Source organism: Uloborus diversus, chromosome 10 (genome assembly GCF_026930045.1).
Source record: "Uloborus diversus isolate 005 chromosome 10, Udiv.v.3.1, whole genome shotgun sequence".
NCBI classification, from domain to species: domain Eukaryota; kingdom Metazoa; phylum Arthropoda; class Arachnida; order Araneae; family Uloboridae; genus Uloborus; species Uloborus diversus.
The window spans coordinates 13444604-13472002 of NC_072740.1; the positions used below are offsets into that span (position 1 = coordinate 13444604).

At 33.8% G+C, this 27399-nt stretch overlaps 1 protein-coding gene across 1 annotated transcript in view; it reads right to left on the minus strand.

Annotated features, from left to right (window-relative positions):
* LOC129231537 (ankyrin-3-like) overlaps positions 1–27399 on the minus strand; it is an 86703-nt gene that overhangs the window by 53743 nt on the left and 5561 nt on the right. Inside the window, exons 2-3 of the mRNA XM_054865878.1 lie at positions 19988–20086; positions 398–514 (exon numbers count right to left, since the gene is read on the minus strand). Coding sequence (XP_054721853.1) covers positions 398–514; positions 19988–20086 — 216 coding nt within the window. The remainder of the gene's footprint in view (positions 1–397; positions 515–19987; positions 20087–27399) is intronic.

The following is a 27399-nucleotide window of genomic DNA, read 5'->3' on the forward strand; positions in this document are numbered from 1 at the left end:
AATAATTAGTTTTAATTATTTTTAATAACATTTATTTCTTAATTTGGATAACTGCAAAACACTTTAGGTGTTTTTCTTTCGTTTTATGCCAATAGCGGCAATAATCCTATTAAAATACGCCTGAGGTAGTTAAAAGTGAAGAAAATGTGGGGCAAAGTTACAATAATTGACTATATTTTCACTAAGCAATCAAAATGTAAAAGTTCATATTTAAGTAATTTGTAAACTTTCTAAACACGTAAGGACAATTTTAAACCTATTTGTCCCACACGTGACAGTAAATCACCTATAAGTAAAAATTTAAGTCTATTTTAGTTAAACTGACATCAGTAGCATAATATCAATGTATCAAACAGCACATGAATTGGATATTGACAGAAACTTCTTGCTTACTTACTTTATCCTTAGCTAACCTCATGTCTTTTCCGCCACTTCTAAGTAGAATACTCAAAGTCGCAGAAGCTGAACCTCTCCCTTTTGAACACAAAATATGAATAGGAAGTTGTCCTTTTGGCTGAAAAAAAGGAGAAAAAAAAAGTGGTTTAGCAGTGTGCATTTTCAACTAAAAACAAGGTGCCATTCTGTAATGATTCTATTTAAGATGCACATCCAAACGCACGTTTAGTTCTACGACAGAGTTGGATGAAAATATCAAGTCAAACATGTGGGAGGTTTGATCCAAACCTTTTAAATATTTAAACATTCCCTTGACTGATATATGACAATATGGTATTGAGATGAATCGCAGGTTTTGTTCTACTAGTAGTTTCTTGCAAGTATAATTAAACAAAGCACTGGTGACATCACTTCAATAGATGAATAGATAAAGATACAAATAAGCGAATCGAATGAATAAATGAATAAATTATTTTGCATATGAAAAAATATAAATGAGTGAATAAAATAGCGAACGAATAAGAAAGTTAGTGAATGAGTGAATAAATAAGTAAATTATTAAATGAAGGAATAAAGATGAATTAATTAATAAACTTGAACAATTGTACAAAAGGTTTCAATAAGAAAAAGCTCAAAACCAATAAATAAATACTGCACCAAATATTAGTAGATGTTAAAAGCAAGAACCTTATCATTTTATCATAGTAAAAATAATTTTTTTATTTACCATAAAATATTACAATATGAGTATCAATTTTTGAAAATTTCTTGTATTATCATATGCTTTGATCTTCAGAGGTAACTTTTTCTGACTGAAATGATACAAATGTGTTTCTATGCAGTTAAAACATTACCAGATAGGTAGCACTAAAAGCTGAGTAAACATTTCACCATTTCCCTTTGCCCCACATTCCCCTACTATAGCTATAATGTTAACATCTATAAATATAACAACGTTGTAGCAATAATGCATCGTTCTCTTAACAATAAATCACGAATTTTAAAACTAGAAACTGGAGTTTGAACTGTACCATCAGAATATAAAATAACGTATAAATTCAAAACAAGCGGTAGAACCGCAAGGAGCATATTCATAGATTCAGTAAGTAACCACCCTATAGCCAGGGCTAAGACATGAAATACATGAAATACACTGCCAGCTCAGTCAACTCCAGCCGAGGACTGCAGTTTCGTGCTTATTAGCACTCATCAACCCGTCATAGGAGTGACTGAGTTGGAGGTGGAAAACCTCTTAAGGAAGCCAAGAGTGCCAAACACATGCATCGAAACTCACAGATGCATCAAAAGTTCTAAATACCGTATTGGAACCATTAACTCACACCAGTAAACATCAGAAAACCATAACATGTATATGAGAACCTCCTTTTTCAGTTTAAAACAGAAATAACGAAATCGGGGGAAAAAAACGCAAACAGTGAGCATCCAAAACCCAATGTAAAACATGGCAGCGTGGAAAACTTTTGTATGGTTAAAAGAGATGAATGAGGTTTAAAAACAATAACAGTTTCTAGAAAACATGGACGTCAAATCCTCAAGGGGAATATTTATTCAATGATGCTTTTAGATAGTAGGAAGTGTGCTAACGAATTCTGGCTAACGGTGCCGATTCATTTAATCTGTTGACAGCAAAACAAAATTATTTCCATTTGGAGGGCAGAAGCAATTGTTAGAATTTCATTAAGTAAATCCCCATGGCGAGAACTTTTCCCTCACTTTTCAAAACCGCTGTTACGATTTAAAAGTACTGATCTTAATCTTGTATTTTATTCTACTGCATGAGTCTTAGCAAAATGAAAACATTCCACATGATGAATATGCTGAGAATGGTATTAGTCGTTTAATTAACTTGAAGCTGCTGAGAGAAGTTGAGTAAATTCTCTTTTACGACACATTTTCTTTACTAGTATGGGGCAAAGTGAAATCGTGAAATATTTATGCTGCTTTTAGCGCCATCTATCAAGATATATTTTAATTATGTAGTAACACACGTAGCCTATTCCAGTCAAGAAAAAAATACCTCTGGAAATCATTAAATTTGATAATACAAGCAATTTTCAAAAATTAATACTCATATTGTAATATTTTGTTGTAAGTCAAAAATTATTTTCGCTACTTTTTAATGATAAAGTTCTTGTTATTAACATTTAAAATATACAGTGGTTGTAAAAAAAATTGCTTCAACCGCGAAATCCTAAAATTTTTAGCATTTATAAGTAATTATGAAATATTTAACGGTTCTTGTATCATATAACACGAATTGGCATCGGTACATGACGCAAGCTATTGCGTAAGATTGTATCATCCTTCTAACTGTAAAAAAAAAACAGTTGAACTTTCAACGCATTCATTTACGATCTGGACTTATGAGTTGCAGTATGTCGAAACAACTAACACCACAAAGGAAGAGAGTTGCCGTTGCATTGGACAAAGAATCGGGTGTTCACGCTTTCACGTCTACTGTACGAAAACGACTGTGTTGTGCGGGTTGGTGGCACGTCTACCACGAAAGAAGCCATTGTTGACCAAAAAAAAAAAAAAAATGAGGAAACAGCGTCTAGACTGGGCAAAAGCTCACTAAGGGTGGAATGTCGATCAATGGAAATCAGTTGTGTTTTCGGACGAGTCCAAATTCAATCTGCATGGGTCCGACGGACAGCACATAGACACCGCAAAGGAGAGGAATAATCATCCTGACTGCATTCAACACGCAGTCAAGCATCCGTATTCCAGATGATTTGGGGATGTATTTCTGATCAAGGAGTTGGTGAGCTTCACTTTGTGCAAGGAACAGTAAACGCTCAGGTGTATATTGGCATTTTGGAGGAGTAATTGCTTCCTACTATCCGGGATCACTTTACTTCACTTCCAAACGTCATTTTCCAGGATGATTCAGCTTTGTACCATTGGGCAAAACTGGTAAGTAACAATTTAAAACCTTTATCCTGCTATTAGACTTAAATTTACATGGGGTTAAGTAATTTTTTTCTCTAAACTCACAGGTTCAGAAATGGAAAAATGAGCATGGAGTCAGCAGTTTGCCTTAGCTAGAAACAGCCTCGATCTAAATCCGATTGAAAATTGTTGGAATAGAATGGATGTAGAAGTGATGAAACATAAACCAACATCACTTGCAAAACTCTGGGAATCAATAATTCGTGTCTGGCACTATGAACGCAGTAAAGAATACATTCAATCACTCATCCGTTCAATGTCCCGTAGATATCATGCTGTCATTAAAGCTAGAGGCAGACCAACAAAATATTAGGTTATATTTAATGATGTTCAAACATTTCCATGTTACTTTTGTTTATTTTTGAACAGAAAGAGTGTTGCAATTAAAACCTCTACTTACTTTTTCGTCGTCCACTTAGCAACGTGGATGCACTTCACATTGTACTTGTTGCAGTTTTGGCCATGTATTTCCATAAATAAAGTAAACAATTATCGGATTCCTGCTGTTAAACGTTTATTTCATAAGTTTTGCAGAATTTCACATACATTCATCGTTAATCGGTCTACCGAAACTTCATACACATCCCATTGTTGTGAAAATGCGAGGGTGATGCAATTTTTTTTACCAGCCCTGTAAGTTTAGACCTACTAATATTCACTGCAGTGTTGCTTAATACTAAGCTTATTTGTATTTTAAATTCTTTGTACAGTTAAGTGCATGCGGGGCAAAGTGAAACAGTTTATTTTATTTATTAATTCAGTCTTTTATGAAATCACTTGCGTATTCATTTATTAATTAGTTCATTTTCCTTCCTTCATTGAAAATGCAACACAAAGAAGGAGTGGTCAGAAAGTATTGAAATTTGGAAAAAAGACAGAGACAGCAAGGAATAATAAATGATCTTAATTTCAAAATGATAGGCAGAATACAAAGTGAGAACAGCCTGGGCTCAGTAGGATGTAGGACCACCGCCGACAGCGATACATGAAGAAACACGTCTAGGCATCGAGTCAATAAGGGTGCGGATGGTGTCCAGAGGGATGGCTCTCCATTCCCTTTCAACCATTTGCCACAGTTCGTCTTCCGAACGAGGCAGGGACAGAGTCTGCAAACGGCGTCCAATCACATCCCACACATGTTCGATTGGTGACAGGTCAGGAGAGTATGGTGGCCATGGAAGCATCTGTGTGCCTTGGAGAGCATGTTGGCAGTGCGAGCACTGTGTGGTCGGGCGTTATCCTGCTGAAAAATTGCATTAGGTAGTCCTTGAAGGTAAGGGATTGCCACCGGCTGCAGTGCATTATCCAAGTATGCGTCATAGTGCCACGAACCAGATGTGATATGGAATCGTACGCAATTGCGCCCCAAACCATTATGCCACGTTGTCGTGCGGTGGGACGTTCCACAGTTACTGCCGGATTAGATCTGTCTCCACGTCGACGCCACACGCGTATGCGGCGACTATCACTGGATAAACAGAAGCGGGATTCATCTGAGAACACGACATTTCGCCATTCTGTCATTCACGTCGCTCTAGTCCGGCACCATACTAAACGTTGCTGTCTATGTTGTGGGGTCAATGGCAGTCTTCTTAGCGGACGCCGTGATTGCAGACCACGTGCGACCAAACGACGGGAAATGGTTCTGGTTGACACGGGAACATTCAGGGTATCTTGCACCTGCTGCAGAAGCGAGGAACAAGTGACTTGTGGGTCTGCTACAGCTTGTCGGTGGATGCATCGATCCACGCGTTCCTCTGGCTGCCCTTGCACCCCTCAATCTTGCCACATTTCGTTGTTCCAACTATCTTCGGCACAGCCGATGCACCGTGCTTTCATCCATGTGGGTATCAGCTGCGATTTGACTTACGAATCAACCTCCCCTTCTCAGTCCGATTACCATACCCCTCGTAAAATCGTCTATATGCTGGAAGTGCCTTTGTTGACGGCGGCCTAGCATTATCTCGTGTTACACGTATCCTCCAAGACGAAAACAAAATTTCTTCGATAATTCTCCATTCAGAAATAACGACACGAATATTGCCCATTCTGCAAGTTATATCTTACTTCACGTCTATCGGAGAGCTGCGCTTTTCACATCATTTACATAACTGAGTGATGTACGTCTACTCTAAAATTTGCATAAATTTCTGAACACTCCTTCTTTGGTGTTGCATTCAATGTCGAGCAGTGTATATGACTGAATATATGACTTGCGTCAATTTTTCAATTCAATGTTAATAATCTGTAGCACCGAGTGCCCATCATTTTTAGTGTTCTCTTTCAGGAAAGTAATTTTAGGGTATGGACTTGCATACAATATTTTTGCTTTTGCTATATTGACTCGGTCCTTTTAACTAGTTGAAAAACTTGTCACATTGACATTTTTATGACGAAACAAGTCAAATGATTCTGCTATAGAATGTTTCATTAGGCTTTCTCAGTCTCCCAGACCGTTTTCTTAAATTTTAAGTTAAGTTTTTAATAAAAATTTCTTTATTGCAGCTCTGCTTTTTCCACTTTTTTCACATTTGATAAGCTAGTAAGGAATTAGTTTTGAATTCGCGTATTATCCCGTCTTTAGAACGTTCAATGTTGCGTTGCACCTTTGTCGTGAAACAAGTCAAACAAATTTGCTCAATTGGGAAACTTTTCGTGCGAGAGCATAAGTTACGTGAGTTTGTGCGAAATCTGTGTTAGTTATAGCGTATGTAAATCAAGTTTTTTTTAAAAGGTTATTTATATGCAATCGGGCGATTGTATATAAATAACCTTTACTCAGCTAATGACCTTGTAATACTTTTGGGGATTCCTGATTGGCCAGCCGACTCAAATGTGTGGGCCATGTTTCCCCCCCATCCAATGTATTGAAAACAAATTTCCTCAGAAGTTCTGGATTCACATTTGAATGTTTTTAATTCGCCCCTCCTTTTGAATAAAGTCTAGAAGACATGTCTTGTTTTGAAATAAAGCAATAATTAGAGCCTGCAAAAATTGCTTTACCAAAGTTGGATCACGTTTTCACGTGGTAGCCAATCAGCAGTCTCCAAATTTGTTTATGGTCTCTAGCAGTGTAAAGGTTGTTTATATGTGGACCGACTGGAGCGCACAGGAGGTCCGTGTGACCTCCCGAAACAGTCCCTATTTGGCAATTTTTTTCTAACGATTCGACAAATTGGAGGCGATATTTCGATATTGCTTTTTTTTTAATAATCGTTGTGTGTAGGTATGTGTGCATGTTAATAGTTTAGCATTCGGCAAAATTTGGAGTTTCATTTGAAAAACAGAGAATTTTTCCTCCTCCTTACGTTCGGGGTGGCACTGCATAAATTAGACAGCAAAATTTGAAATTATTTTTCTTATTCGAGTTAAAATTACTTTATTTTTGTTTAAACTCCGATTAGAGATTCATTTCATTTTTCATAACGTGAAGTATTAAATATTATTTCATATGCTGAATGAATAAAATGTCATTTCAAAAAGATATGTGTCTTTATATTTATGAGACGCACTGTATATTTCATTAAAAATATAATGACTAATTAAGACGATGAATAAATGTTTTCGCTGCAGAAATCATACATTCATGCGTAAAAAATACCGTAAAAACAATCTTGTTTATCTTACTTTTAAATGTCATGACTTCAACCCTCCGATTGTACATATAATTGCGGATTACTTATCACGTTCCTCGTTATCTTTCTTCTAATATAAGTTTTGGTTGTATTTACGAAAGGATTTTGTATAATCATCGTTTTTGACATCTTTTCATCACTTCGATCACATCTCAAGGCTTTATTATGAGCAAAATTAAAAATAATATGAATATCTTAGGTTATTTAATGCTATAAAATCTTTACAAATCGATATAAAATTCCGCATAAGACCTCGTATTTTAACTTAAACCTCATATTTTTTAAGTCCTCGCCATACTATGTTAAGAATTTCCGCTTTGACTAAAAGTTACTAGATATCACGCCCACTTTTCCTTCCATTCTGTTTTATGACTATGAAAATATACCCTATACTGGAGTAAAATATACCTTACTGTAATGGCAGGAGTTAATAGTATACAACACAGAGTAAGTGTACAATTCTGTGTAAATCTTCCCATTTCCATTTAAAATCCTTCACCAGTTATGTTATAGATTTCCGTTTTCATTAAAACTTACCAGATATTACCACCCCACCTTTTCTTTAACTCCATTTTATGAGTAACAAAATATCCCCTCTTGCAGAAAGTAATATACAACTCAGTGAAGAAACTTAATCCGTATCCTTCATCTAGCTAGTGCTTCAGTATCTATAGGTGAGGCAGAAAGAGACACAAACAAGCATCAGGCAAAATTTTAATGCCCTAATTTATTGGACCCAATTTCCATAAATATCGCGTTAAAATTCCGCCCATGACATTCACTGAACGTGCTTTTGTGCCATCGCTACTTCCAGCACGCTAGTACCAACAACTGTCTGCACCGTGTAAGAGAAGATAAACGGAGTGCTTTAGGCCTTCCTTGGTCACTTGCAATAATATTGCTTATGACCAGCCTTTACGACAGGACGCTTAATATGCACGCAACACAGGGTTCGTCAAACTGTTTTTCTTTTTTAAAAGCGTCGTAAATGCGGAGTTCCCTCTATCTCAAGTTGCTACTGGACCTTCCGTTTCCGGTTTGAAACGTTGGTCGAATAAGCACACAAGTTATACCAAAAATAAAACCAAGTATGATTTGTGGTCGCCTGAGACTCTGAATTTGTTTCGTGCACTCATCTGCCAGAGATGTTCCTATTATTGATTTTGGGTGAAAGTTTTGATGTTCTTCTGCCTTTGACAGGGAAAGTTGATTGAAAATGATAAGTGGTAAAGAAAAATTAGGTCAGTAGGTCTCTTGATGATCTTAAGTTTTATATTAGATACGGAAATGATGTTTGCGTTACATAGCCTACATGTTTTTAAACTAAATTTAAACATAAAATTACCAAAATATAGCATTTGAAACCGTTAGAATTACATTTTCGACATTGTACTTTGCAAAGTGATTTACACAGATACATTCATACCTATAAATATATATGTAATGCATTCAAGAGCTTAGAGAGGAATGGGATTGCGTAAGCAGAGAAGAGAGAGGGGGGGGGCGAACACTCCCCTATCCACCAAAGTTTTCAATATGACTTCAAAACCCTTTGGTTTAACCCTTTGGCTTTGAAGTCATTCTTTATATTTTAGTCAATCCTTATATTTTATTTAAGCTGAGTTGTATTTAATCCGGTTTACCTTAAAACAGTAAATGTATAGTAAAATTAATATTTAACATATAAGTCTGATAAGTTACGATAAATGAAGGTTACAGTTAAGCCAAACCTGTTACCACTTAAATATCGCATAAAATAATTCCAGCTCAGCTGTGAATGCAGACGAGTTCTTGAAAAGTGTGGGAAACTCGCTGCTAAGCCAATCTGATTGAAATTTTCATAGACAGAATTTTACCGAGAAGTTAAAAGAGGTGTCCAGATTTAAAAAAAAAAAAATTCCTGAGAAAACAAAACGATTTTTTTTTTCACTAAATAAAGTATTGCTATGACTAAAATTTTGAATTCAAAATTTAAATTCCTACTTGTCAAAATCTAGAATAAAAATGTTATCCCCATTCCTCCTTTTATTTCAACGATATGAATTTTTATTTCAGCTAAGACTACTTTACCCCACTCGATCCTAAGCTGATAACGATTATAAATCGCAAATCCAGTTGCAAGTTTTTATTTTTTAAATTTTATGGTGGTATTGCAGTGCTAAATGGAATTATATATATATATATATATATATATATATATATATATATATATATATATATATATATATATATATATATATATATATATATATATATATAGGGCTTTGTGTCTGCTGCGTACGAGTGTGCGCACGTGTATGTTAGAATAACACATAGCAATGCTAAGAAACTAGATGAGTGAGATCGAACTTTTGAGTTGTAATTTTTATGTTTTATTTTAGATTAAAAGCACTTGGATTATAAGCACGGAAACATCACTTACTTTCTAAAATTTGCTAGGTCATCTAAGTACAGTGTGACATGTGGTCCATCAAATCAGCTGCATTTAATTTTAAAACAAATACAGTAAAAATTATTTAATTAAGCATTTTTAAATCATTTCTGAGCTAGGGATGAAGAGGCAGTTTAAACTAAACTAGTTTAGCCGAACTGTCATTGCAGCCACTCCAGTAATCCCTGACGATTTTTAGCAAACTTCCGAAGGTATTGCCCAAGTCAGTTATAACGATTGCGCCAATAATGTGTTGAATTTCAGTTTTCAGTTTAAACGTTTTTATGGTTTTCTGGCGTACACCTTGGACCACAGGGAAAGAAATCGCATAGTTGCGAGATGGAACGTCCAATTAACGCCTCATTTCTAGAAATCATGTGACCAGGAAAAGGTCATCTTTAGTTGTTGATACTGTATGACATGCTTAAGTATTCAGATGATATCGAGGTCCGAGATCCATACTGGGATAGCTTTTGATTTCAAAGATCTAACCTAGCCTACTAACACTGGAACTATATTTATATCGTTGTTTTAATTAATGTTTAGGTAGTTGGGACATGAGGCTTGGGGTCGATTGACATGTACTATGTCTCTTTTTTATGAAGAAGACGGGAAAAAAAAGCAAAAGTATTCTACTCTCACCCATTAAGAAAATCAAAAGCAATAACCATTTCAACAATCGTATTGCGTTGGAAACACCATTTTCTTAATTGAATTATTTTAGCACCATCATTTACAATGACACAGATCCATTAGTTATCTGTGTCAGTCATTCAAAACATATTCAATTTTTCTGTTAATGAGCATGTTACGTTTTCTGAAACACCGATAGCATATATGAGGTAGGGAGAAGTAAATTGATGTAAGTGGACATTTTCAAGTTTTGAGTAAAACGCGTTTACAGATAACATCCTAGGTAGGCTTTCGTTGATTTTTTTTCTAAATCATCCTGTATAGCAGCAACTACTAGGGCTACTAGTACCATCTCTTGCTCCAAGACACAGGAGAGGTTCACTTACCATGAGTACTGGTTATCTCCAAATTATTCATTTTGCCACTTACATCCCTTTGCTTCTCACTGCCTCATATGCAAGTTGAAAGCAAAGCTGGCCTTTTGAAAAATTAGGAAAGACAAATTAAAGTTCCTTTATGATTTGGCTACCGAATGCATTATCAAGTTGTATAACTTCAGAGATTGTAGTGCTAATGATGGTATGCTCATGAAAATATTATCATAATTAATTTTGAATTTTTGATCATGAAATTTTTGGGGAGAACATCTGCTGAATAAGTTTAGCTCAAGAGGTCTGGAGCGAGGTTTCATTAGACTTTAAGAGTAACTGTATTTTTGAATACATACGTTTTGCATTGAAAATGATATAATGTTTTGGAGTTGAATTGATGTTCGATTTCACCAATACTCGATTGCAAATTTTAGACAAAAAATAACAATGTATTATTTCGTGGGAAAAACATAGATGAACTATTTCCTCCCCCACCCTCCCCCCTAAAAAAACGATCTACGAATCACTGTGAATAATTTCAGTTATTTCATCATCTTAAAGTATCTCAGTTTCTGCCAAATATTTTGTCGCAGTGAATTGATGCTCCATCGAGATGATTTCGCAGATAAGATAGTCCACTCTGTATGAGTTTTAGGAACGGTTCTTAACAGAAATACTGAGTGAGTACAAGCACTGTTTTTGGAATATATTGCATACGAATAAATAGGAGAAGGTGAACTGTAAAAGTTTCGGTGGTATGATGAACCAAAAAAGGTACTAATTTGTCAGACTACATATGAGGCAGTGAGAAGCAAAGGGGTGTAAGTGGACATTTTCAAGTTTTGAGTAAAACGCGTTTAAAACATCCAACGTAGACTTTTATTGATTTTTTTCCGAAATCATGCTGCATAGCAGCAACTACCACTGCTACTAGTACCATCTCTTGCCACAAGACAGAGGAGAGGTTCACCTACTATGTGTACTGGTTGTCTCCAAATTTTTAATTTTGCCACTTACATCCCTTTGCTTCTCACTGCCTCATATGGTAAAATCAAACAGCCTCATTCTTAATCAGCAAATTGAGCCAATTTCTTGTAACCATTTGGGGTTTTAAATTGATGTACAGTTGAGTATAAAGAAATTTCTTTCCCGAAACATTTATTTATGTTACTTTGTAGGGTACGTTATTCCTGACTGACTTATTATCTGCGTCCTTAGTGTAAATCATATTTCGTAAGAAGAAAGTGGACGGTTTTTCAGGATTATACAATCAGAGAGAAATTAAAAAGATTTACCGGATTTCCACTAGGTGAATTCCAGGTAAAAAAAGGGGACATGACACTTGAATTTTAAAAATTAATATTCTATCACTAGCCATATACCATTCTCTTCAGAAATGAATGAATTTCTTGAATCCTAACCCGTTTTTTTCCTAATAGTTTGATGACTTTCATGGAATCAAGTGTAAAATCAAGTTTTCTCTGTATTTTTACAAATCAAAAAATTTCTTTTTTGTTACGTACAGTACATTCACTATACTTGTTATCAGCATATAATATTTAGGTTAACTTTTATCTTTTGAATGTCTAGTTAAACCTTTCGGTAAGTAATTTAAAATTTATTTTTTTTCTACCATGAAATAGGTCCATTACTAAGGTGACAGTTTGATGTCCTTTTGTTACAAAAATACAACACCTAAGTTAGTTCACCAAGAAACTATTGGGTATAGATTAAAGTGAAAAACAACGTAAATAAAGCACAAATATTGGAGAAGATACAGCATATAGCTATTTCAAGGCTACAATGGAGCCTCTTCATCAGTTCTCTCGCAACTTTTGGTTGTGCTGGTGAGCTTTCTGCATCGATGAAGAGGCTCCATTGTAGCCTTGAAATAGCTATATGCTGTATCTTCTCCAATATTTGTGCTTTATTTACATTGTTTTTCACTTTAATCATATTGTAGCACAAAGCTTATATGATAATTTTTCATATTGGATATAGAAACTAATGTTTTTTATGCAAAGCAGAATTATGCTCCTTGTCAAGGAGGCTCAGTTAGAATTTTAATATAAACTTAATTTACATGTTTTTTAATAGTAACGAAAGGACAAGAAAATACGGTAACGGAAGGACATTTATCCATAAGCTAGTACGGGGTAAAATTTTAGAATGCTAGTAGAAACCAAACTATTGTTTAAAGTTAGTAGTCACATTTAAAACATATATAAGTAGTATTTGTACAAAAAATATGTGTGCTTTAATTAAAAAAAAAATGTGTATTAAAATTTTTTAAAAAATGTTTTGTGATATTCCATTTTTTTTTTGTATGTGATAAAAATCAGAAAAACTACTTAAAAGTTCCTAAGCATGTGAAAATCATTTTGGTATGACATATTTGTGATATGACAAAACTAATTTAAGCAGAAACAATTGCTTACAAACTTGATATTTATATTGGAACAGTACAATATTGAACTTGTTTCTAGATTTTTTAACACAAGTCACAGGAAAGCATTGTTGAGAGCATTAGTTCAACTGTTAAACATACTGCGATGAGATCAGTGAATTCAAAGATCAATTTTCAAAAAGATGCAGTAATATCCATTCTTATTCTGGTACACAAAATATGCACTAATTGTACCCTGTAACAAGTTATGTTATTGAATAAAGTCAGTATTTCAACAAATCGAAGGAGATTTTAGTTCAGACTGAGAGTCAACAGACTGACAGTTATAAATAATATTAAAAAGAAGATACAGCTGAATCAAAAGCACCAAACAATGAGAATATGTGAAAGGATTCATAACATTTGGACAGGTTTTGTTAGTTCAATGGAAGGGAAAGAAATTTACAAAGTGCAATGTTGGACAGGTACTTCGTATAGAAGATGAAGGAGTAAAAATATCTTGTTTACGTATGCATAATAATGTGGGAATGACCTTTGTATTCCCTAACAAAGAAGATAAATGTTCTATGAATTCTGATAATATTTTTGAGCATTTTAAGAATTCAGAATTGGTTACAGATGGCTCAGGTATTAGATGTCACTGTTTCAGACTGCTGTATAGCTGAATAAATGTTTGTAAGTTGAAATTTACCTAGTTAAATTGCTTTCGACTTTTTGTACTTCCGTTACTGTCCTTCCGTTACCCTTAACAAATACATAATATATGTGCTTAAAACAATTATTTTTTAAAACTAGAGGTGAAATTGTAATGATTGAACACTCCCGTATGTGCTCTAATTTTTGAAGAATTTTCCCTTTTATAGTTTGGCTGAACTTTTGGGGAGAATATGATTGCGTGAAAATCCTGTAGCAAAAATGTCCTTCCGTTACCGCTTTTTAAATTTCATTTAAAAGAAAAGTTACTGGCAAAAAATTCCTGACTTTGGATTTTTTAGCAACTTACTATGATGTGTATAAAAGTCTATGCATCATTGAAAAAAAAAAATATATTTTGAAATGCTCACAGACGGAAATACATCGATTTTTTTGTTCAAATTGTCCTTCCGTTACCGCTGGAACTCACCACTACATAAAATGGTCTAATCCAAAAGATACGCAAATGATGAAGCAGGCATTCCAATGCCGAGAAATGCTGCAATTTTAGGTGATATGCATTTGAATTTTTACTTTTTGAACCTGATCTATGTAAATAGCAGGTTATGTTGCGAAATTTATTTTCAAAATTTCCGAATTCGCGTATAAGGACGTTTTGATAGATACAAAATACCAACTTTTCAAACAGCAATCCGGATTAGAATAATGGCTATATGAAGTTATATTAAATACACCGACAGCCCGGTTATCACACCCAGAAACTGCCGTTTGTCAACAAACTGGTAGATATAGAAATTTATCTCACCAGCGTGAGTCAGAAGTCATAGGCGAAACTGTAGTCTCTGGATGTGATAAACTGGGCCGTCGTCGGTATATTGCACTCGTCGTTAAAATCCCGGTTATCACAAATTTGCCATTTCAACTGCGCTTGCGCGCGGACTTAGATGATTTCAAAAATCTTGCTAAAATTAAATCACAAACATTTTAAATTTGTTAATAAATATGAGACGGCAACAGATAAAAATTAGAAATCACAAAGCTTTCTCTGATTTAGTTATTAGGCCTTGGTAAATATTGAGTTTTTTGTCTTAATTATTAATATATTCGGAGTTTTATATCAAACAAAAGCCCGTTTCAGGGCCAAATTTTTATCCTCACAAAAGCGTACTAGAATTGCAGCATCACTTCTAATACAAAGCCTCAACCTAAATGAAAATGTATAAAACTAAGATGTTTACGCCTAACGTAAAATATCCGCAAAAGACGGATATCTGTACTCATATTCCAATTATCTTTGAAATGCACAACGTGTTTTACGTTTATGTAAAATAAATATTTCCAAACCAATAAATATTGAAGTGTCATTTTACTCTTTACATTGTAAAGATTATCAGTTATTCATATCCGTAGTTTCATATAATGTATTACGAAATCGCTGTGAAAATATTCTAACCGCATTCATTAATTTGTTGGGACTCTAGCTCAGCCTAAATATAAACAAGCAACACGAAATTTTAAAACAGAAAGCCCAAAAAGCTAAGTCTGTGCGCAAGCGCAGTTGAAATGGCAAATTTGTGATAACCGGGATTTAACGTCTAGTGTATATTGCATGTAGTTCTGCTTTCACCCTGGCTAGAGGGCGGTAACTTACTGCTAAATGTATGAAAGTATCACACCGAAGGTTTTCAAATGAAAATTGGGTAAGACTAATGCATGTGCCTTGTGAAATTTTCAGCGTGCACGTTATTCTAACTTGGCTTGAACTTAAAACGAACTAGAGACTTTTCAACAATAGAATTCAACGCAATGTAAATATTTTTCCACCTCGGACTAAAAGTGAAAGCAGAAATAAATCCCTCATATTCTCTTTAACGTTTCATCCAGTATTTCTTTGTTAAATAGGACATTATTAGAAGGGGTTAGAAACGTTTTTCTAACTTGACTTGAACTTAAAATTAATTAGAGGCTTTTCAACAATAGAATTCAACGCAATGTGAATATTTTTCCACCTCAGACTTAAAGTGAAAGTAGAAATAAATCCCTCATATTCTCTTTAACGTTTCATCCAGTATTTCTTTGTTAAATAGGACATTTAAATCTTAAGCTGCGAAGAATTCTATTAAGAGCTTTTGTTCTAGTGTGAGAACAAAAAGTAGATCACCAGCTGTGACTCTGACCGCTGAATACTTAAAATGCGTCGTGACAAGCTCGGTGTTCAGTGTCCACCACATGCAAAATTGAAGATCATAAAAATGATATCGCAATTTCCTTAGAAAGACATTTTTTCCCCAATTAACTCGGTCACGTGAGCAGCAAGTAAAAAAAATCAGAAAAACTAAGATAATTTGCTCGCATAAAAGTCACGGAGTTGGTTTCAATCCCTTGCAAAAATAATGCGCAATATTTACGGAGAAAGTAAATTATTTATTAACCTTTCAGTGTACACACGCATAATTTTGCAGTTGCATTAATAAATAAGAGACGAAACTTTTCATCTTGAAGTGAGCTCAGAATATATAACTTTAGTTTTTAGGAAATAGCGCCATATTCTTTAAAAAGAATTATGCATGGATTGTGGTCGTGATTCCAGTTATATTTCTACGCTTTAATGCGATGTTTCAAAGCATGATTGAGCATGATGTTTCATGTTTCATAAATTGTACCATGTTTCACGCAAGCAACCGAACAAAACTGGATTCATCATTTGAAACTCATGTTTTTGTGTTCTTTATGTCACAATATTTTGGCATTGAACTTTTAATTTAGATCATTTTTAATTCAATTTACTTCATAATATAAAAACATTTCATCTTGAAGTGAGCTCAGAATATATATAACTTTAGTTTTTTATGAAATAGCGCCATATGCTTTAATAGGAATTATGCATGGATTGTGATCGTGATTCTACGCTTAAATGCAATGTTTGAAACATGATTGAGCATGATGTTTCATGATTCATAAATTCTACCATGTTTCACGCAAACAACCGAACAAAACTGGATTCATCGTGTAAAACTCATGTTTTTGTATTCTTTCTGTCACAAAATTTTGACACTGAACTTATAATTTAGATCGGTTTTAATCCAATTTACTTCTGAATTGAACACTCCCCCACCCCCCACTCTTTTGCATAAAGTTATTGAAGAAGGCAAGCGTTTTGTCGTGATATTAGTTATAGTTCTACGTCTTGATGACACGTTTTAGAGTTTTATTGAGTCTGCTACTTCATATTACCTTAATACAGATGTGTTTCAAGCAAGTAACGCTTGATCAATAAAAGTTTGATTTCTATACTAGCAAATTCTTGATGAAACTAGGAGTTATGGGGCTCTTAAAATAACCAGCTGCCAATGTAAATACTTCCGAAAATCCTTTACTGGCATTTAAACAATGTAATAACGGAATATGGCTTTAAAAATACGTAAAACGTTCGTGCGTTCGGGAATTACGGAATGAGTAAATCTTGATCCTTTTACGTTGCCAGTGAAAATCGTGGAATAAGAAGTCAGAGGGTTAATAATTATCTCACTGAACAAATGTTAGCACCTTAATTTTTTGAGTTTTCAAAAGCTACAAATCAAGAAAACAACCTCTTTGTCCTAAACATTTCACCTGAATATTAAAAAATACTAATAATGATGACATTAATAAAAATTAAAAAAATAATAATTAGAAATGTTCCAAATTTTGTCATTTGTAGTACCAATTAATCCTAACTCCTGGATTAGTTATTTATCCATCCGCTGCTTGACAAGTTTGCATTTCAGCTTTTTTCAAATACAACAAAGTGCTGTTTATGACTGTAAATAAATTTATTACTCAAAAGACTTTCTTTACTGGTGCTTTCTGTGTGTAATCGACTGTTTCAGCACATTCCTTCCCTTTATATAGTGTTTAAAAACGTACATTTTAAGCAACGTTTAATTTGCTTTTAAATTTTTACTACACGTTTGAGATTGGAAAATTGAAACAAAATGTATATTTACAAGATTCACATAGTGTACATTTCCATTCATTTGTTTCTGAATTTTAATTAGCGTACGGTGGGAAATCTAAAAGTACATTTTCATCATTTGCTTGAAAACTAATTTTCATAGTGCTACTCTGAATTGCGTGACACTAGAGACTGATAAAAGGGAAAAGTAACTGTCGCACCATCAGTCTGTTTTCTCTCTCTATTTTTAAACTAAAAATAGAAAGGTATTATTTGGGCAGTAAGAAATATCAGCTATGGCCGCTTTTATTTACCGAATTTTTATTGCTTCCAGTTTTCTGCATAAATACCTAAAAAAATATCAAGACGATTACAACAGAAGTAAGAATATCTTTGAAATATTAACCATGTCTGAGAAATTTATTCTCTGGGATGGATATAATATATTGAAGCGATGGACGATAAAGACTGTTAGTTATCCTCTTCTTGAAAATTTTGCTTTTCACCCTTTTTCAAATACTAAAATTTGCTGTTAATGACTGTAGTGAAATTTTTATTGCTCAATAGATCCTCTTGACTGGTTCTCTGCGTGTGTGAAGCAATAAGCGATGCAAGAATATATACACATATTCTTTCCATCTATATCTCTTACCTATGTTTTCATATCCGTAGAAACCTCAATCTATTTCTCTGTCTAGTCATCTATTTATATTTGTTTATAAAAAACTTGGAATTAAACAATTCTAAAGAAAATAAAATAGTGCTTGGGACAGCAAGTAGCATAATTTTAGTATTTTTAAAGCACCTTGCGAATACTGAAGTTCCTAGTATTAAGCCAAACTCTTAAAAAACAAAAACGAGCAAAAATAAGACATGTATGAATGACACTATAGACGTCCAAAATTTCAAAAACGTTGTAGGTACAGGATTTTATGCCCAAATGACCTCTATATTATGTCCTATAGTTATCGAAAAGAGTCTTTTCGAGCGATCTACGTGTAGTGGCCAGAACATCTGCTGGAAGTCCAGAATGTTCTTCATGCCATTTGCTAACAGTTGTGGCCACATGACGTTTTGACATCCATAAAAATTCCATTATTGTTTTGGTAGAAGAAGTCCGTGACTAGCCGTAAGGGAACTTAAAATAGCTGTCAGAACTACTTTCAGTATGTGATCTATGCAGTTGGATCAGAGGTCCCAGTATATAAACTGCAAAACCAGCCCATACCATTATGGAGCTAACACCAGCTTTTGCAATGCCCTGTTGACAACTTTGATTCGTGGTTTCGCTGGTCTGCACCACTTTTGAACCCTACCATCTGCTTTGTAAACTGAAGTTGTGACTTAACTGATCAAGTCACAGTTATGCAGTCTTCTAAGGTCCAGCCGATAAAGTCATTAAACTTGGAGAGACGTAACAGCGATGATCTGCTGCCATATAGTCGATATAAGCCTTATTTTGCAGTACTGTTCTAAAGGAAACGTAACGGAAAAAAAATGTTGATAACCGCTGATGTAGGGGAGAGTGTAGTAACTTGGGACACTTTTCAATTTTTAATTTTTAACGACAGTTAATTGAATCAAATTTACAATCTAAAAGCCACATTAAAATACCCCAACATATTTCTATGCAATATATATTTTAAAATTCATACAGTTTGAAAATAAAATATTGGCAGCCGTTTTTTGTAAAAGTTCTAAGCTGTCCCAAGGTACAACATCATATTGTACCTTGGGACACATCCTGTTGTACTATGGGAAAGTCTTCATGATTCAGGAAACAACCATATACTTGAACCAATTTTGCACCAAAAAACAAATAAAAAAATATTTTTCTCATGGTAGTGAATTAAATCATGAATAATTAATAATGAATTATGAATAATGAATTAGGAATTATTATCTAACATTAAATGTGTTTAAAAGGCTACATAAGATTATAACATTGCTCCATAATCCTAAACATATATTAATTATTAAGAACCATGAATATGTTATACCTTGGAACGTGCCCTAAGGTGCAATATGTTTGACTCTCCCAAGGTACGATCACCACGTGGTTTAAGAAAAACGAAAATAATTGTCAATATAGATGCGCTATCATTACTTTCTCATAAGCAAAATATTTAAAGTACTTCTCCTTTATAACAAAATAAAATTCAGTTGATTAGTTTTACAAATACAAAGACAGAAAACGAAATAAAAACGAAGAAAATATTTACTTTGGAGTTATGAAATTTTCCTTCCCTCGCAAACTCGTCAATTTTACTCATTTGATGCTGATTGTAACTATGTCCCCATTTAATGGTGAAGGTTAGTATTAGAGATTACAAAAACATGGCGGATAAAAATAGATTCTTAGAAATTAACAGTGTCCCAAGATAGAACACTCTCTCATAATGTGACATAAATGAAGAGCGAATGATAACTTTTTCAAAGCATAGTGATCGCGTATCATTTAGGTATTTTTCTCCTAAATTCAACTGTTTCAGTTTTTTAAGAGGAAAAAAAAAAGCCTTTAATGAAATATGGACGCAATATTTTTTATCTTACCCCATAAGCTACAGAAACGTCAGCTTTGCGACTCAGCAGCAGACGAATGGCATCTTCTTTGACCATGGAAACAGCAATATGTAGGGCCGTAATGCCATCCTGAAAAAAAAAAATAATTTCTTAGTAAAACCTAGAACACATAATACAAAACAATACAGAGAGTAATTTTGGGTTTATAACTTTTGCAATTTCAGAAAATTTCGTACCAACATGAAGATTTTAACTTTTCTTGTGCAAGTGAAGGAAAGTACAAGCTTGAATACGTTAAAATTTTAGAATTTTAGGAGGTTTGTACTGCTTTTTACTAAGTATTTACTGTTTTTTTAACAAACCGTGAGAAAATTCGCAACTCCAATAAACTATAGGGGGCGCTGCAGCCACTGTCTAATGGCGGATGAAAAGGGTAAAACAAACACACGCCCTAACTTATAACTTGCTTTGACGCTTAGTTAATGACAGTAATTTTTCATCGTGTTTGTGGGAAGCTTTCTTTTCTATTCTTCTGAAACTACATTACATCGCAAACTGTCTGAAGCCGGCAATTTACCCCAAAGAAAACACGTGGAATGGAATATTTTACCCTTTTCTTTAGTATCGTTAATCACCGCAAGGTAGCGTATTCGAGCTCTGGAGTCACGAATTTCCAAGTTGACGTTTTTCGTTATCTTATAACGACTGGAAACATTTCATATTATCATTTTTTATTTTAAATGTATATAAATCTGTTTATTAGTGTTTTTTCAAGAGCGTCTAAGCTGGTCAATCCTCTCCGTTTGAGGGCGTTTAACCCATCATAAAAAAGATTTGGTCCGCAGAGACTAAAAGTTATAAAAAAATTGTGTGGAAATGATTATATGTCTAATGAGAAGCTACTAAAAGGTACTGGCAATAAGTATATCTATAAAACATCATAAATTGTTAAATTAATTAAATTGGAATCAGTAGTGATAATGGTTGTTAAGAAATGTCACAGTCAAATTTCCTTTTTAAAGCTATTTTTTGTACTAGTAGTGAACATGATGCTTGGGATGTTAATGGCATCAATTTTGCTCACTCTTGCAATGTATTCTTTTTTTTCTTTTTCAGGACAAATTAAACTGAAGCTATATGCATTAGATTATCTAAGAAAATTTGTAGAAAATTTATGCCCATAAACTTCTATGGAGCAGCAGAGATTATGTAAACAACTTTATATCCTTGAAAATCTTACTAAAACTCTCTTAATTTCAGTGATACAATAGTTATTTGGAAGTCTTTGAAATATTTATCTACTTCACTTCAGACATGTTTTTTTTTTTTTTTTTTTTTTTTTTTCTGATTCATTGTCTGAAGAGAAATCTTATTTTCGCGCTTTTTTTCCCTAGCATTTTCCTTAATAATTTGAGAATTTGTCTTTTTCTTTTCCATATTGTTTATCTTTTCGATTTTAGTTGCTGGAAGAATAATTTTCAAAATCATTCATTTCGTACGTTTACCACCACCTTTGCCTTTTCTAGGTTCCCATTTCATTGATTTTCATGTTATAAAATAACAGATGCTTTAGTTACTATGAAATAAAGACCAGCTAATAATTGGGGGGAGTAAAAGATGGGTTAAGTATAATACTTAATATGTTTACTTGCAAATTAGAAAAGCAAATTTCAGTTGAGGTTAGTTTGGTCAGAATAATGCATTAACAGGAAAAACTTTAAATGAATATCTATACTATATCAAGTGACTTTGATTGCTAGTTTGGAACATAAAGTGTCTTTCATTTGAACTGAAAACATTTCTTTTTAAAACTAGTAAAGTTTTAAAATTTAAATTACTGTTGCACCATGAAATGAAACTAAACGGTGAGGTTTTACCGCGATCAAATCTTCCAGAAATAATGTAGATAAACCATCCTAAATATCCCATTTAGCAAAGTAAACGCATTAAAATAAACTTTGAAAATAAAAAATAAATATGTAGACTTTTAGCGTATTAATCTGAATGCTCAAATAGTTAAATATTCTTCTCGGTACTTCTGGGTATGTTAATAACAAATAGTACAGGACAAAAGAACCTACAAAAAAAAATCAGTTTTTTCCCTGAAAAAGACATAACCTGTGATTTCTTGATGATTCTACTTAATAATTGCCAAAAAATAAAAATAAACAAATTAGAAACAATGCTTAATTCTACTTGGTGATATGCTGTCACCTTATGCTCACCATTTAAATTAACGTTGAAATATAAAAATAGAGATTTGGTCAAACCACCTTAGTTTTCCGTATGAGATTAATAGCATTAAAATAAAGAGAGACGGCTGTACAGAACGTCGCGTCGTGCGAAATAGAAGCAGAATTTATATTTTCAGATGACAAGTAATGGTATGTTCGCAAGGCATGCGAGTTCCTGAGTTTGATAAGCCGCAGCAAATGCCTTAAGTTTGGAAGATGGATCATTTTCAGGACAAAAACGGTTGTACTTGCTTTCTAAAGGTTGTTAAGTCAATAATGGCTGAAAGATGTTATTATCCTTGACTTGCTTGAAAAATAACCAGTTTTTGAACTGCACAGAGAGTGGAGTCTAATTGGTTTTGAACATTTGTATTCATTAATAAAGACTCCTTCACACGAGGCAACTTAGTTGAACTTTCGAAAAAGCGGATAGTAGAGAGCGTCATCCGGTAGAAAAGTAAAGCAATCGCCTTGCATCCTTAAAATGACACTCAACTCGTTCGGCACGCCAGGCACATGTTTTGCTACCATTCTCATCCCGATGAGTTGAATCAACTAAAAAAACTCGCGTTTACTGTACACACGAGTAAACTAGTTGAGTCAACTCTGTTCAGTTATTGGGCTCGAATAAATTCGGCTTAGTCCAATGGTGTGACACAGAATTTTTTCCTTCTTAATGCCCCCTTTCCTTTCGAGAAGAAAAAAAATTTCAACTAATTTGCCTCGTGTGGAGAGAAAGAAAAACGCCAGTCAACTAGTTGATAGGCAACGTTTAAGAAAATTTGAACTCAACTAACCGTCTCGTTTGTAATACGCCTAAAGTTCGGAAATACATGAAATAAAACACAAATAAATTGCTGTTAGAACGGTTAATCTTCCTTCCAATGAAGTGTTTGATATAATTTACCCAAATTTCCACTATTAGCAAAATTGTGTTTGCCAATAGTGCAAGAGCTTAATAAGCTTTTAAAACTGATCGTGTAAAAATGAAAAAGCCTGGACACTCAAGAAAAAAAGGAGATGCTCCCCAAGTTATAGCTATTTCTTTTAGATTTCTCTAATTAAGTATTTAAGAATTGAAAAAAAAATTTTTTAACAAAAGTGGTTAAGAATTCATAAAAAATGCGAGTATGAAAATGCTGTAAGGAATTATGAAACACAAACCGGATAGATTTTTTTCGCAATGATGTCTGTGGATAGCCATGAAGTCACTTAGTGTGCACACTGCACACGCAAAACGGCAACTACAGCAGCCACATTTGAAAACAATAGGTTTTTAAAAATCATGCGTCGTACATGCAAACAACAGCACAGTTTCCAAATGTCGTTACTTTTAAGATTGACGGAAATCAACTATATATTGTATTTTTAACCTCCTATGTGCTGTTAAAATACAAATATAAAATTAAAGCTACATTTTGGTAGTAGAGAATATGTACCTTATCCAAGCTATTTCAAATTCTAACCGATTATTGGAATGAATATTGCCAAATTAAAAGAAGCAGTTTAAAAACGTCACTAATGATGTATATTATGTATTTTAAAAAAATCAGCATGGCAATACAACAGTTTGGCAATCACCTTCTTTTTTTTTTTTTTTTTTGCAGACTGTTTATTTTATCCCACTTGAGTAGGGTTTCCAATCCCACGCCGAATTAAATTCCGCCGGATTTCGGGATCGTAAGGAACCAATCCCGAGAGATAACGGGATCCCGTAGGATTTATTCCCCCCCCCCATTCTTCTAAAAATAAAATTTTTATGTCAAATAGAAAAAAATGCTTTTTAGGAAAGACTGCTTTTGTTACTTGAATTAGTAGTTTTCTTGAATCCCGTGCACCAACTGTAGATAACTACAAAACCTCATCCCAATTGGAAACTATTGTTTGGCACGCAAAAGTGTGCCCTGGAAGGAAAAGATTTTTGCACAAAAAATAATGCGCTTAATGAAAACGCGTGCTTTGCCTTTACTGCAATTGGTTTTACCGAGATTAAACAAATGCGGTCATTTACCAAAAGATCAACATCAACTTCACCACCTTCTAAAATAGATTTTCTTTTCATTACGGGGTCATGTTTGGTTTTAGCTCAAGAACTGCAAATGTCGGACAAAAACGATGTCTATTTGATTTGTGTATTGCAGTATCTGGTTTAACTTGCATTGAGAATATCGTTTTAACTTCAAAAACGTAGGTCATTGCATCAGTGCATTGGATTCATTACAGGAGGAGGTGAACGTTGATTGGTTGCACCAAGTCGCGGTCTCAATAAATGGTTTTGTATAACTTCGCTAATTTCACTTCTCACTTTAAAGAGGAATTCAAAAACTTGAGTAGCTTAAAGTACTGCATTTTCATGCGAGTGATCCTGTGTTTCATCCAAGTTTCTGTCTCCTCTTTTAGAGTTATGTCGAATATTGCAGAATGCTGAGCTAATCACTCCCTCCCCCTTTCAACATAATTTTTAAGGAACAGTCCACATTTAAAGTATTCTCTTCATTGTTACAAAGACAACGGCAAGCACTTTCTACAGGTTAGAGAGCATACATAAAATGTCAGGTTTTTCATTTCTTTCTTCTGCGGAGAAAATTTTTGTGCATATTTAGTAAGTTAAAGGTTTTGAGTGCATTTGTTATGCTTACAGAAGCGTTCCAACATTGCATTCAGGCTACTACAGGGGGTTTTGAAATGTGCATTACGTTTTCTCAATTTTTTCCAAAGCGCAATTTTCTTTCTTTTGTAATTTGTATGCATTTCCCCAATCGCTAAACATATGAAAACAGAAAACTCAAACGAGAATACAAATTCATTCTCAGAAAAATTACTACATTTTTTGTATTCTTAAATGGTAAATTCACCATTCATCATTTGAAACACAAAGTTTTCTTGCTCCTCTTGCAGATATACGAGGAAGATGATTCAAACTTCAGACGATGCTTGTGAAAATGCTAGTTTTATGAGCGACAAAAGTAGGAAAACGTTTGCGTGGAAAATCTTTTTGGGATTGGAAATCTTGTGGGATTTTGTTCTCAATCCCGCGGGATTAATCCCGGTAAATATCATGCGGGATCTCGCAGGATTCGGGATTGGAAACCGTACACTTGACCTTACCTCATTCAAATTTACTTCTTCCAGAATCTAACTTATTTTATTCGCTTTCAAACACTGTGCCGTTTTACTCGACTATTTAACTCCCATAATGAACTTTTTTTTCTTTTGGTTTACAGTTTTTACCAAAGTTGCTTTTAATTGAACATAAAGATTTACAACTTAATTTTAAAAAATAAAAATAAAAAAAATTTTGAAATTTAAATTTTGAATCAGTTTTAAGTTCCGTTTTTCAATAAATTAAATGAATAAAAACATTCAGAAGCGAATGTGGTACACGTGATTGTTCTCTAATTTTAAAATACGCATTTTCTATGCTTAACGTTTTCAGAAATGTTTAATAATTTCTCTTTCATTCACGCAGTTTAGTAAACACAATATAGTTTTTTTTTCGCAATGTTTCTCTTATATAATAATGCTGATAAATCGCTAAAACTATAAATTAAGTGTGAAGTACAGCAAAATATAAATGTCCTGTTCATAGTTTTATAGTATTTGCGCAAGATATTGCATTGAATTCACATTGGGAAAACAAAAACAGAATGACTTCCTTTTGCAATATGGCCCTTCGTGAGAGGTTGTAGAAAAATTAGCTTATTTCAGTTTCATTTCCCACTAAACCCTTCATGTCTGCAAGCACTCAACAGTGTTTGAAACCACGGTACTTGAGTGCGTTAAGATGATTACTTCAAATAGTTTCCATACCCGCTACTCACAAATTAAGTCCCTCACTTAAGTGCCATCGAGCAAAACATCGAACGATGGTCAAAAGTTCTGAACGAGTTGCATTAAGATTCCACGAAAGTCTGGAATAGTACTGGAATTTTGTGACGTCATCTTGCGTGACATAGTTGAAAAAGCTTTGCCCATTAGGTTTTCAGGCGAGAACTCGTGTCAAAAAAGAAGGCAGATGAAAGTAAGCTTTTCAAACTTGATGGCAAGTTTTGGAAAAGAGCCCACCTATATTGGATCGATGGCAGTGGGAAATGCGTGTGCGGCCTCCATACGCTAGAAGACTGTGATAAGTTTAAAATGAATTTTGAACGGACATATGCTTGGCTTTCTTTTTGCTGTTCGTCGCCACGAAATGCTTTTACTTAATTCGGTCACCGGTGCAACTCAAGGATTTATTAAATTAAGTAAAGAAGTCAAGTTACATTTCCTAATAGAAAAAGTTCTTTGAGACTTTTCATTATCTGTGGTATATTTTGAGCCAAAACTTGTTTGTTTCTTTCGATTTCACCGAGTACAATTTTTTTTTCCTTTTGTCACTCATGTTCGTTTTAATTAAACCATATGGAGGATCTTGTAAAACATTAGTTTATTACTTTGACTAGCGTGGTAATAGCTTTATGTTTTCATGTTATGGGCTTTGAACTTAACAGCAGGTGTTCTTGCTTTTAGTTGTCTGTAGCTATTAGATTTTGCTAATTTTCCTTTCTTTCTTCTCAGAGAATTGTTCTTCTTTTGAAGTTTGTAACTGTATAACCTCCATCGAGTTAGGTAAACATGATTGAATACGAATCGTTTAAATTTGAGGCTGTAGAAATAATTGATGATAATTCCCTTTAATCAGCGATGTAATTTCTACAAGTTCTAAATACTTTTCAAATAAAAAGCAATGTTTATATTTATGTTTCAAAAACTCAAGTAAATGGCACTGAAAAAAGTTTATAAATTTCTCCAATGTTAGAAAAAATGAATGAGTTTTAGTACACTATACAAGCTACATATGAACAATGATTTAAAAATAAATAAAGATAAACATGCAGCCAAAAAATAGATTTTTATAACATACAAACAAGAAAATTGATTTGTGAAAGATAATATTTCTAGCGAGAATTGTGGCAACAATTTCAATAAAGCAATGCAGCGCAGCATACTAAGTAAACTTATAATACATTGTATATTGAATAAAAGACAATTCGCTCACATTTTCTACTGTGAGTAAACGAAAGTTCTCATAGTAGAGAACCAGGGTTCAGAATTACTTGGTTGAGAATTAGTAGGGCTATTCCACGAAAAAGTCAACCCTTTGTCCCGCGGTTCATATATTTCATTAAAAAGTAATCACTTTAAAGGATAATGACGAAATGTTTTGCG